Source organism: Eschscholzia californica, unplaced genomic scaffold (genome assembly GCF_041429995.1).
Source record: "Eschscholzia californica isolate CP2 unplaced genomic scaffold, dmEscCali1.0.p SCAF_4, whole genome shotgun sequence".
NCBI classification, from domain to species: domain Eukaryota; kingdom Viridiplantae; phylum Streptophyta; class Magnoliopsida; order Ranunculales; family Papaveraceae; genus Eschscholzia; species Eschscholzia californica.
Genome location: NW_028238461.1, coordinates 32,721,572 through 32,733,801, shown reverse-complemented (window position 1 = coordinate 32,733,801; position 12,230 = coordinate 32,721,572). Strand labels below are relative to the sequence as shown.

General features: G+C 39.7%; 2 protein-coding genes across 2 annotated transcripts; both read left to right on the top strand.

Moving 5' to 3' along the window:
- Window positions 1–208: 208 nt before the first annotated feature.
- On the top strand, window positions 209–4,843 carry LOC147544181 (uncharacterized). The gene is made up of 2 exons (XM_086634607.1): window positions 209–873; window positions 949–4,843. The coding sequence occupies exon 2, from the start codon at window positions 1,831–1,833 to the stop codon at window positions 3,784–3,786; it is 1,956 nt and encodes a 651-aa protein (XP_086490733.1). The 5' UTR covers window positions 209–873; window positions 949–1,830; the 3' UTR covers window positions 3,787–4,843.
- A 1,828-nt stretch (window positions 4,844–6,671) lies between these two features.
- Window positions 6,672–11,306, top strand: LOC147544180 (uncharacterized). Its single transcript, XM_086634609.1, has 2 exons — window positions 6,672–7,336; window positions 7,412–11,306. The coding sequence occupies exon 2, from the start codon at window positions 8,294–8,296 to the stop codon at window positions 10,247–10,249; it is 1,956 nt and encodes a 651-aa protein (XP_086490735.1). The 5' UTR covers window positions 6,672–7,336; window positions 7,412–8,293; the 3' UTR covers window positions 10,250–11,306.
- Window positions 11,307–12,230: the final 924 nt, after the last annotated feature.

Sequence of the window (12,230 nt, the reverse complement as noted above, 5' to 3'; positions counted from 1 at the left end):
ATTGGAGCAGCTCGGTTGGGGCAAAATCGCGGCAGCAACAACTCGGAACTAGCAGCCATTAGAGCTCGGAACAGCAGCTGTACCGGCCGGATCTGCACGGGAACACAAAGGCAGCAGCTCGGGCTGCTGTGTTGCTCATCTTCTATGCTCGGACAGCAGCCCGGGAAGCTCGGATCGCTAGGAAACAAGCTCGGATCGCACGGGACAGCAGCACGAGATGCACGGGACGCTTAAGGACGTGCACGGGACGGCTGCTTGGAGCTGGCCGAACCTTCATCTTGGTCGGATTCCATGGTTCTTAGGGTTAGCCGGAATCCTCATGCTTTTGGCCGGACTTTTCTAAGTTTTCCGGCCATCATTTGGGCCGGAAAACTTAGGGCTTTTGTTTCCCACACCATTGGCTAGCTACCCATGTTGTTTGATTTGGTTTTTGATTAAAAGTGATTAGAGAGAGAAAGCTTGGTGAAGCTTTAATGGTGGTGGGTTTTAAATGAAGAAGATGAGTCTGGTTGCTAAGGGGAGATCTGATTTTTGCTCGGGGAGGCCCATTATGCACTGTTAAGGGGAAATCCAGAAATTTGCTAAGGGGAGATCGGCTGAACCTTAACTACTCATATTTTCCGACGAACCTAGCCTCGAACTACATCGAAAAAGGGGGATTTCTCATCATCTTCTTTTCATTTATTACTTATCACCATGTTTAGCTAAATCAAGTGTGTCGATTATATGGATGAAATGCGATGAATTTGTGATTATGTTTGATATGATTTAATGTTTTGATAATAAATTGATGTTCTCTTCTTTTGATTACTTGTTTCAATCGTTTTTCATGTGTCTTATCAAGTACTTCACATAGTTAATCGATTAGGCAAAGTGATCGATATCGATCGTAGTCTAGATTCAAATTTCATGTGTCTTGTCATTCACTTCACATAGTTAGGCGACTAGACGACACATTCGATGATTCGGTTTTAATCGTTTAGGAAGTTTGTTTGACTAAGTATTATCTCCGGACATACGTAGTGCTTATGAACGTCCACCTTAGGAATCGAGACTAGATTTACATCAATCCATTCGATTGGACCGTACATAGTTATAGGTTTATTATCATGGATTCCCGGACTTCCACACCTCGCTCACTTATTTGTCTTTCGACTTTTGTTGCTTCCCGACTCTTGTTTCTCCGAACTCTTCTCTCAAATCTCTCTCGCCCTCTTACATTGATATTTTAGTTTGTTTTACTTGCTTTCTTCTTTGTTGCTTATTCGATTATAAACCTCACATTACTTTCTTTTATTTCCGCTTTTGTTTAAGTAAGCCTTTAATATCTAGACCGAGGGATAAGACCCTTCGATATCCAAATTACCTTCCTATCCTTGGATCGATCCCGGCTTTGGCCGGATTACTACTTGATACCTCCGCTTGGGTGTGCAACCTTTTCGGGTGCATCAAGTTTTTGGCGCCGCTGCCGGGGATAGGTCTAGTAGTTTGGAGATCGTTTGTCGTTTTGTTCATTAGTTTAGTGTTACTTATTTACTTAGACGTTTTCTTTGTTTATTTTTCGCAGTTCCTTTTCATTTTTTTGTGGTTTTCTCGAAGGTACTCATCCAAAGAGCTCTAAAGGACGAAAGCTAACAAGTTTGGGATATAAAGGGAGAGACAAGAAAAGGGAAGAGGATCAAAGTGTGGTAACGAACACCACCTCTAGTATCGTTCCCTAACCTTTACCTATTTGAGCGGCTTAAGTGCATTTGTATCTTGTCTATTATTGATAGTAGTAGTTGAATTGAACACTTGTGATTGCTTGCATTTTGCTTTAATTGTGCTTCAATGGATGCTTATGGGAATGATAGTTTGAATGATGGGTATAAGGTTCATCGACCACTTAAAAGTCTTAGAGACTACCTTGAACCTAATATGGCTAGCATACCTTCATGCATCATATTTCCGAGTAATGAGTGTAATTTAGACATAGACCCTGAGATTATTCCATTACTTCCTATATTTCGAGGTCTAGAGAATGAAGATCCATATTTTCATTTGAGAGAGTTCGATGAGATTTGCTCGATACTCCCAATCAATGGAGAACTTGAGGGAATCGCTAAGCTCAAATTATTTCCGTTTTCATTAAAAGAAAAGTCGAAGATATGGTTTCATTCTTTAAGGCCTAGGACTATAAGAAGTTGGGATGAGATGACTAGGGTGTTTTTGAAAAAGTTCTTCCCTACTCATCGAACCAACACCTTAAGAAGAGAAATTATGAACTTTGAGCAACACAAAGAGGAGACCTTATTTGGGTGTTGGGAGAGATTTAAAGACCTCCTTCTCGCATGTCCACATCATAACTATGAAATATGGAGGGTCATCGGTTTCTTTTACGATGGCCTGACCTCTAAAATGAAACACTTCGTGGAAGTGATGTGCAACAGAGAGTTTATGAGTAAAAATCCTAATGAGGCTTGGGAGTATCTCGACCTCTTAGCGGAGAAAGTCCAAGATTGGGACACACCCGTTAAGAGTGACGGAGATATAGCCGAAGGAAACCATTACTCAAAAGGAGGCATATGCCTTTTAAAGGAGAACGGAGAAGTAGAAGATAAAATTGCCTACATGGCTCGGAAAGAATTTATAGGTATACATGATGGTGATTTGGTGATTAATAGTGTCTGTAGCAGTTGTGCAAGTCGAGAACACCTATCGGGTGAATGCCCTACTATTTCTCCTTGTCAAGATGTCTCACTAGGATGCACAAATGTCGTAAACACTCATATGAAGCCCGTAGGTTCGAGGAGTGATGTCTTTACCAATGATTATGAGAATCTTCAAGAGCCCTTAGTTGGTTCTTATGCGTCTCATCATGAGAGGACTCTTGAAGATGTTTCGAAATCATTTTATGAGGCAGAAACTCAGATTAGCCAAAACACCTTACACGCCCTTAAAGAGATGGAGGAAGAATTGAAAGACATCGAGAAAAGGGTCTCACAACCCCAAACTCCAACAAATCTCAAGGGTACAGGTGAGGGTAATACACCTAGTGCTAATGTTAAGTCCAACTTCATTCTTGGAAGTGATGAAATGATTAGCTTGGATACTCCTATGAAGGTAGACATACCCGAGGATCTTACAAATTCTGAGAGAGGAGATGGACATAACGAGGTTTTAAAGTCGAAATCTGAGTCTGAACTAGTTGATGAACCTCATTCAGCTTTTCATAAACAACTGTTCCCTACTCGTGATATGAATATGCTTGCATTGATAGTTAAGAGGGACAATACTACTAGTGCTCAGGAGAACCATAACGACATGACTAGTTTGTTACCTGAGATCTTTGTAGCTAGTAAAGATGGACTAGATGTGGATGCCTTCTTAAGCGGAGCTATAGATTTCTCTAAGGACACGTATGATATCGAGACGAGATTAATATTTAAACGATTGGTTAAACCTTCACTTAAGGAAACTTCTGACTTAGTCCCGAGCCTTATGGGCAAATCCTTAAGTTGTAGTTCGACATCTAAACCAATATCTCATACATACGTAGATCCCTTTAGTGAAATGCATGTCCTCTCTGTTATTATGTCAAACTTTGTGGCCTTGTCGTCATCCAATTTTGGGGATTACCTTTTACTTTTTGCCATCTCACGTATAAACCCATACCATTACATTGTTGTGAGACGATTTTTACCAGTTAAAACTTTCGTATGGGTAGACCCCCAAATATTTCGTCTTTTGTTATATGATTGGTTGGTCTATTTAGATGGGTTTGATGTTTGTGGGTATCATCTCTGAAAACCCTCCACGAGACCTAACTCGTGCTCTTGTGAAAGCAAGAGAATCAATGACTAATTGCATGGTTCGATGCAATCGAGTGATCCTGCGTGAGTGGTCATTTTTATGTTGTCATGCTTATGCTTCATTCTTATGTTATATATTGATGTGTTAGGAGTGTTTCTCACTTTGTATACTTTTGGGACGTGGTTCGTTCCAAGTTTGGGGATGGCGATGGGCTTATCATCAACTTGGAACTCGAATACATAAGTCTTGGTAGTATCAATTTTCATCTCCGTCGGCTATGGTAATATCCTTCCACTCTTCTCTTTAACTTATTGTACCTCTTATCTTTTGGTGAGTATATGCTTAGTACATTGAGGACAATGTTAGTTTTAAGTTTGGGGATGGGGATACGACCATTTAGTCGCATGACATCATGACCTTAGATTTCAAAAGACAAGAGGGTTCAACAAATTGACCAAATTTGAAATTTTTTTGGGTAGATTTGGTATGATTCTAGTGGTATTCTTAAGTATGTTGATGCATATGGCTCTTTCTCAATAAATCTTATGAATGCTCTTAGTCTTTTCATGAATGTTGAGTCCTTTAGTGTTCGTGTGCTATCATGTGAGTATCATCTTAAGGAAGAAGGAACACTTCTAAGTGACCTAAAATAGTCATTAGTGGAGACTTAAACCCATGTGAGATATCTGAGCCTTTTTATTGCCTTTGAGTGTACTCTTCCGCGCTAACTCCGAGTAGAATGAAGAGCTACTCAACTTCGCAACTTTCAATAGAGCTTAGACAATCTCATGAGCTCAACTTCCTTAGCCACTAGGAGTGACATCAGGATAACGAATAAACCTTACTCTTGTAGTCCATGAAACCCGATAATGGTGTCAACTTTAGGAAAACGGATACTCCACCATCCATTCATCTTACTACTCTCGGGAATGAAGGCATGAAAAGTAAAGAAAAAAGGATGTGAAAGCAAAATGTGAAAGTAAAGGTGATTTGTTGAGAATACTAGTTGTACTTTTGTTTTGGTGTTTGGGTATGTGTGTAAAAAAGAAAAGGAAGGGAAAGAAAGTGAAAAAGGAAAAAAACGAAAAAAAGAAAAAGAGAAAAGTGAAAAGAAGAAAAAAGAAAGAAAAAAAAGAAAGTTTGGTTATGTGTTATTTTGTTGTGTAAGTGTTATGAAAATAAAGTATTCAATGCAAGAAGTTAAGTTTAAAGGTTGTTTGAGTGTTCTTTTATCGTTGAAGGCGTCGACATTCTCGGGATTTCATCATCTTCCATTCCATCACTTGTATCCGTTGACCTTTAGGAGACATTATTAGAGGGTAGAGTGGGTGAGAAGAGTGAGTGAGCTTCCCCATTCCGTTAGTGGTTATTTCCATTCTTAAGAGATCATTTCGTTTTATAACTTGTTATCCTCATTTAATTTTGTTGTGTTGAGTTTAGTTTATTCCATGCTCACACTTGAAAGTGAACCATTACGATTCGATTTTGAGTGATTTCATGTTTAAGAGCGTATGACTGTGAGGCTAAAGTCGAGGCGAAATGTGCTATGATAGGAAACAAGGTTTTGTTACTTTAGCCTTGGATGATACTCATGATGATGGGATACTTACATGTGAGTATAAAACTATTAGTGAGGAGACTCTTAGCATGCTTTTGTGTTTATTAGTTTGGTTCATATGTTTGACATACTTAAGTCTCTCACTTGTTGATCATCACTTTATTTGCATCGATAGTTGAACCCTTATGTCTCTGGGAAATCTAGAACTTTGTGGGTGTATTCACTGGAAACCCTTACGAGACAAAACTCGTCCTTTAGGGGTAACCTAAGGGTTTAAAGGCTTGTTGCAAACGCTAAATGCAACCGGGAGTCCTCCGAAAGTGAGCTAGGTTTACTTTATTGTCTTGTTTTGTTTGTTTGCTCGAGGACTAGCAAATTCTAAGTTTGGGGATGTTGATGTGGCGTGAAAATGCCACATTTAGGTCACTTAACTTTGATGAGTTAGTTCTTTTCGAGTCTTATTTCTAATTATTTATGTGTTTTTATTGCTAGGTAGTTTATTTGTGGTTTGGCGTGTAATTCGGAATAAAGAGAGCGAATTCTCACATTTTCATCTTATCCGGCAAAAGGGAAGAAAAGAGCACCAGGGGTATTTTGGTCATTTTGGTCAAAATCAGAAGTCAAACAACAAGTTAAGTCAATGACGAGTCCGACGGTGAAAACGGAAGTTGATTCGGAGTTCGGACGGGGAAGTTGTGGAAGAAAGAAGTCGAGGTTCGGTCTTAAAACAAAGATTCTATGAAGGCACCCCCCTTGATTTCCAAGTGAAGATCAAAGCCCAAGTCTAAAACCCAAGAGCCTAGATATGAAGGAACAAAACCCAAGTCCAAAGAAGATGAAAGAAGGAAGAGATTTTGGAGGCACCCTCTTTATGGACTCAAGTTTGAGTCAAAGTCAAGTCTTGACTAAGTCTAGGGTTTGAGTAAAAAGAGAGGGTCAAGACACTATTCATCTTCTTCATGAATTGAACAACCAAGGAAGGGAGAGAATGAGGCTAGGGTTTTGGGGGTTCTTCATCATCAAAAGCTAGGGTTTGGGTTAGAGAAGCTAGAGAGGGGAGATCCGGCCAAAGCTTGGCCGGCCAACACTAAGGCCGGCCAAGCTTTGGCCGACATTGGAGCAGCTCGGTTGGGGCAAAATCGCGGCAGCAACAACTCGGAACTAGCAGCCATTAGAGCTCGGAACAGCAGCTGTACCGGCCGGATCTGCACGGGAACACAAAGGCAGCAGCTCGGGCTGCTGTGTTGCTCATCTTCTATGCTCGGACAGCAGCCCGGGAAGCTCGGATCGCTAGGAAACAAGCTCGGATCGCACGGGACAGCAGCACGAGATGCACGGGACGCTTAAGGACGTGCACGGGACGGCTGCTTGGAGCTGGCCGAACCTTCATCTTGGTCGGATTCCATGGTTCTTAGGGTTAGCCGGAATCCTCATGCTTTTGGCCGGACTTTTCTAAGTTTTCCGGCCATCATTTGGGCCGGAAAACTTAGGGCTTTTGTTTCCCACACCATTGGCTAGCTACCCATGTTGTTTGATTTGGTTTTTGATTAAAAGTGATTAGAGAGAGAAAGCTTGGTGAAGCTTTAATGGTGGTGGGTTTTAAATGAAGAAGATGAGTCTGGTTGCTAAGGGGAGATCTGATTTTTGCTCGGGGAGGCCCATTATGCACTGTTAAGGGGAAATCCAGAAATTTGCTAAGGGGAGATCGGCTGAACCTTAACTACTCATATTTTCCGACGAACCTAGCCTCGAACTACATCGAAAAAGGGGGATTTCTCATCATCTTCTTTTCATTTATTACTTATCACCATGTTTAGCTAAATCAAGTGTGTCGATTATATGGATGAAATGCGATGAATTTGTGATTATGTTTGATATGATTTAATGTTTTGATAATAAATTGATGTTCTCTTCTTTTGATTACTTGTTTCAATCGTTTTTCATGTGTCTTATCAAGTACTTCACATAGTTAATCGATTAGGCAAAGTGATCGATATCGATCGTAGTCTAGATTCAAATTTCATGTGTCTTGTCATTCACTTCACATAGTTAGGCGACTAGACGACACATTCGATGATTCGGTTTTAATCGTTTAGGAAGTTTGTTTGACTAAGTATTATCTCCGGACATACGTAGTGCTTATGAACGTCCACCTTAGGAATCGAGACTAGATTTACATCAATCCATTCGATTGGACCGTACATAGTTATAGGTTTATTATCATGGATTCCCGGACTTCCACACCTCGCTCACTTATTTGTCTTTCGACTTTTGTTGCTTCCCGACTCTTGTTTCTCCGAACTCTTCTCTCAAATCTCTCTCGCCCTCTTACATTGATATTTTAGTTTGTTTTACTTGCTTTCTTCTTTGTTGCTTATTCGATTATAAACCTCACATTACTTTCTTTTATTTCCGCTTTTGTTTAAGTAAGCCTTTAATATCTAGACCGAGGGATAAGACCCTTCGATATCCAAATTACCTTCCTATCCTTGGATCGATCCCGGCTTTGGCCGGATTACTACTTGATACCTCCGCTTGGGTGTGCAACCTTTTCGGGTGCATCAAGTTTTTGGCGCCGCTGCCGGGGATAGGTCTAGTAGTTTGGAGATCGTTTGTCGTTTTGTTCATTAGTTTAGTGTTACTTATTTACTTAGACGTTTTCTTTGTTTATTTTTCGCAGTTCCTTTTCATTTTTTTGTGGTTTTCTCGAAGGTACTCATCCAAAGAGCTCTAAAGGACGAAAGCTAACAAGTTTGGGATATAAAGGGAGAGACAAGAAAAGGGAAGAGGATCAAAGTGTGGTAACGAACACCACCTCTAGTATCGTTCCCTAACCTTTACCTATTTGAGCGGCTTAAGTGCATTTGTATCTTGTCTATTATTGATAGTAGTAGTTGAATTGAACACTTGTGATTGCTTGCATTTTGCTTTAATTGTGCTTCAATGGATGCTTATGGGAATGATAGTTTGAATGATGGGTATAAGGTTCATCGACCACTTAAAAGTCTTAGAGACTACCTTGAACCTAATATGGCTAGCATACCTTCATGCATCATATTTCCGAGTAATGAGTGTAATTTAGACATAGACCCTGAGATTATTCCATTACTTCCTATATTTCGAGGTCTAGAGAATGAAGATCCATATTTTCATTTGAGAGAGTTCGATGAGATTTGCTCGATACTCCCAATCAATGGAGAACTTGAGGGAATCGCTAAGCTCAAATTATTTCCGTTTTCATTAAAAGAAAAGTCGAAGATATGGTTTCATTCTTTAAGGCCTAGGACTATAAGAAGTTGGGATGAGATGACTAGGGTGTTTTTGAAAAAGTTCTTCCCTACTCATCGAACCAACACCTTAAGAAGAGAAATTATGAACTTTGAGCAACACAAAGAGGAGACCTTATTTGGGTGTTGGGAGAGATTTAAAGACCTCCTTCTCGCATGTCCACATCATAACTATGAAATATGGAGGGTCATCGGTTTCTTTTACGATGGCCTGACCTCTAAAATGAAACACTTCGTGGAAGTGATGTGCAACAGAGAGTTTATGAGTAAAAATCCTAATGAGGCTTGGGAGTATCTCGACCTCTTAGCGGAGAAAGTCCAAGATTGGGACACACCCGTTAAGAGTGACGGAGATATAGCCGAAGGAAACCATTACTCAAAAGGAGGCATATGCCTTTTAAAGGAGAACGGAGAAGTAGAAGATAAAATTGCCTACATGGCTCGGAAAGAATTTATAGGTATACATGATGGTGATTTGGTGATTAATAGTGTCTGTAGCAGTTGTGCAAGTCGAGAACACCTATCGGGTGAATGCCCTACTATTTCTCCTTGTCAAGATGTCTCACTAGGATGCACAAATGTCGTAAACACTCATATGAAGCCCGTAGGTTCGAGGAGTGATGTCTTTACCAATGATTATGAGAATCTTCAAGAGCCCTTAGTTGGTTCTTATGCGTCTCATCATGAGAGGACTCTTGAAGATGTTTCGAAATCATTTTATGAGGCAGAAACTCAGATTAGCCAAAACACCTTACACGCCCTTAAAGAGATGGAGGAAGAATTGAAAGACATCGAGAAAAGGGTCTCACAACCCCAAACTCCAACAAATCTCAAGGGTACAGGTGAGGGTAATACACCTAGTGCTAATGTTAAGTCCAACTTCATTCTTGGAAGTGATGAAATGATTAGCTTGGATACTCCTATGAAGGTAGACATACCCGAGGATCTTACAAATTCTGAGAGAGGAGATGGACATAACGAGGTTTTAAAGTCGAAATCTGAGTCTGAACTAGTTGATGAACCTCATTCAGCTTTTCATAAACAACTGTTCCCTACTCGTGATATGAATATGCTTGCATTGATAGTTAAGAGGGACAATACTACTAGTGCTCAGGAGAACCATAACGACATGACTAGTTTGTTACCTGAGATCTTTGTAGCTAGTAAAGATGGACTAGATGTGGATGCCTTCTTAAGCGGAGCTATAGATTTCTCTAAGGACACGTATGATATCGAGACGAGATTAATATTTAAACGATTGGTTAAACCTTCACTTAAGGAAACTTCTGACTTAGTCCCGAGCCTTATGGGCAAATCCTTAAGTTGTAGTTCGACATCTAAACCAATATCTCATACATACGTAGATCCCTTTAGTGAAATGCATGTCCTCTCTGTTATTATGTCAAACTTTGTGGCCTTGTCGTCATCCAATTTTGGGGATTACCTTTTACTTTTTGCCATCTCACGTATAAACCCATACCATTACATTGTTGTGAGACGATTTTTACCAGTTAAAACTTTCGTATGGGTAGACCCCCAAATATTTCGTCTTTTGTTATATGATTGGTTGGTCTATTTAGATGGGTTTGATGTTTGTGGGTATCATCTCTGAAAACCCTCCACGAGACCTAACTCGTGCTCTTGTGAAAGCAAGAGAATCAATGACTAATTGCATGGTTCGATGCAATCGAGTGATCCTGCGTGAGTGGTCATTTTTATGTTGTCATGCTTATGCTTCATTCTTATGTTATATATTGATGTGTTAGGAGTGTTTCTCACTTTGTATACTTTTGGGACGTGGTTCGTTCCAAGTTTGGGGATGGCGATGGGCTTATCATCAACTTGGAACTCGAATACATAAGTCTTGGTAGTATCAATTTTCATCTCCGTCGGCTATGGTAATATCCTTCCACTCTTCTCTTTAACTTATTGTACCTCTTATCTTTTGGTGAGTATATGCTTAGTACATTGAGGACAATGTTAGTTTTAAGTTTGGGGATGGGGATACGACCATTTAGTCGCATGACATCATGACCTTAGATTTCAAAAGACAAGAGGGTTCAACAAATTGACCAAATTTGAAATTTTTTTGGGTAGATTTGGTATGATTCTAGTGGTATTCTTAAGTATGTTGATGCATATGGCTCTTTCTCAATAAATCTTATGAATGCTCTTAGTCTTTTCATGAATGTTGAGTCCTTTAGTGTTCGTGTGCTATCATGTGAGTATCATCTTAAGGAAGAAGGAACACTTCTAAGTGACCTAAAATAGTCATTAGTGGAGACTTAAACCCATGTGAGATATCTGAGCCTTTTTATTGCCTTTGAGTGTACTCTTCCGCGCTAACTCCGAGTAGAATGAAGAGCTACTCAACTTCGCAACTTTCAATAGAGCTTAGACAATCTCATGAGCTCAACTTCCTTAGCCACTAGGAGTGACATCAGGATAACGAATAAACCTTACTCTTGTAGTCCATGAAACCCGATAATGGTGTCAACTTTAGGAAAACGGATACTCCACCATCCATTCATCTTACTACTCTCGGGAATGAAGGCATGAAAAGTAAAGAAAAAAGGATGTGAAAGCAAAATGTGAAAGTAAAGGTGATTTGTTGAGAATACTAGTTGTACTTTTGTTTTGGTGTTTGGGTATGTGTGTAAAAAAGAAAAGGAAGGGAAAGAAAGTGAAAAAGGAAAAAAACGAAAAAAAGAAAAAGAGAAAAGTGAAAAGAAGAAAAAAGAAAGAAAAAAAAGAAAGTTTGGTTATGTGTTATTTTGTTGTGTAAGTGTTATGAAAATAAAGTATTCAATGCAAGAAGTTAAGTTTAAAGGTTGTTTGAGTGTTCTTTTATCGTTGAAGGCGTCGACATTCTCGGGATTTCATCATCTTCCATTCCATCACTTGTATCCGTTGACCTTTAGGAGACATTATTAGAGGGTAGAGTGGGTGAGAAGAGTGAGTGAGCTTCCCCATTCCGTTAGTGGTTATTTCCATTCTTAAGAGATCATTTCGTTTTATAACTTGTTATCCTCATTTAATTTTGTTGTGTTGAGTTTAGTTTATTCCATGCTCACACCTGAAAGTGAACCATTACGATTCGATTTTGAGTGATTTCATGTTTAAGAGCGTATGACTGTGAGGCTAAAGTCGAGGCGAAATGTGCTATGATAGGAAACAAGGTTTTGTTACTTTAGCCTTGGATGATACTCATGATGATGGGATACTTACATGTGAGTATAAAACTATTAGTGAGGAGACTCTTAGCATGCTTTTGTGTTTATTAGTTTGGTTCATATGTTTGACATACTTAAGTCTCTCACTTGTTGATCATCACTTTATTTGCATCGATAGTTGAACCCTTATGTCTCTGGGAAATCTAGAACTTTGTGGGTGTATTCACTGGAAACCCTTACGAGACAAAACTCGTCCTTTAGGGGTAACCTAAGGGTTTAAAGGCTTGTTGCAAACGCTAAATGCAACCGGGAGTCCTCCGAAAGTGAGCTAGGTTTACTTTATTGTCTTGTTTTGTTTGTTTGCTCGAGGACTAGCAAATTCTAAGTTTAGGGATGTTGATGTGGCGTGAAAATGCCACA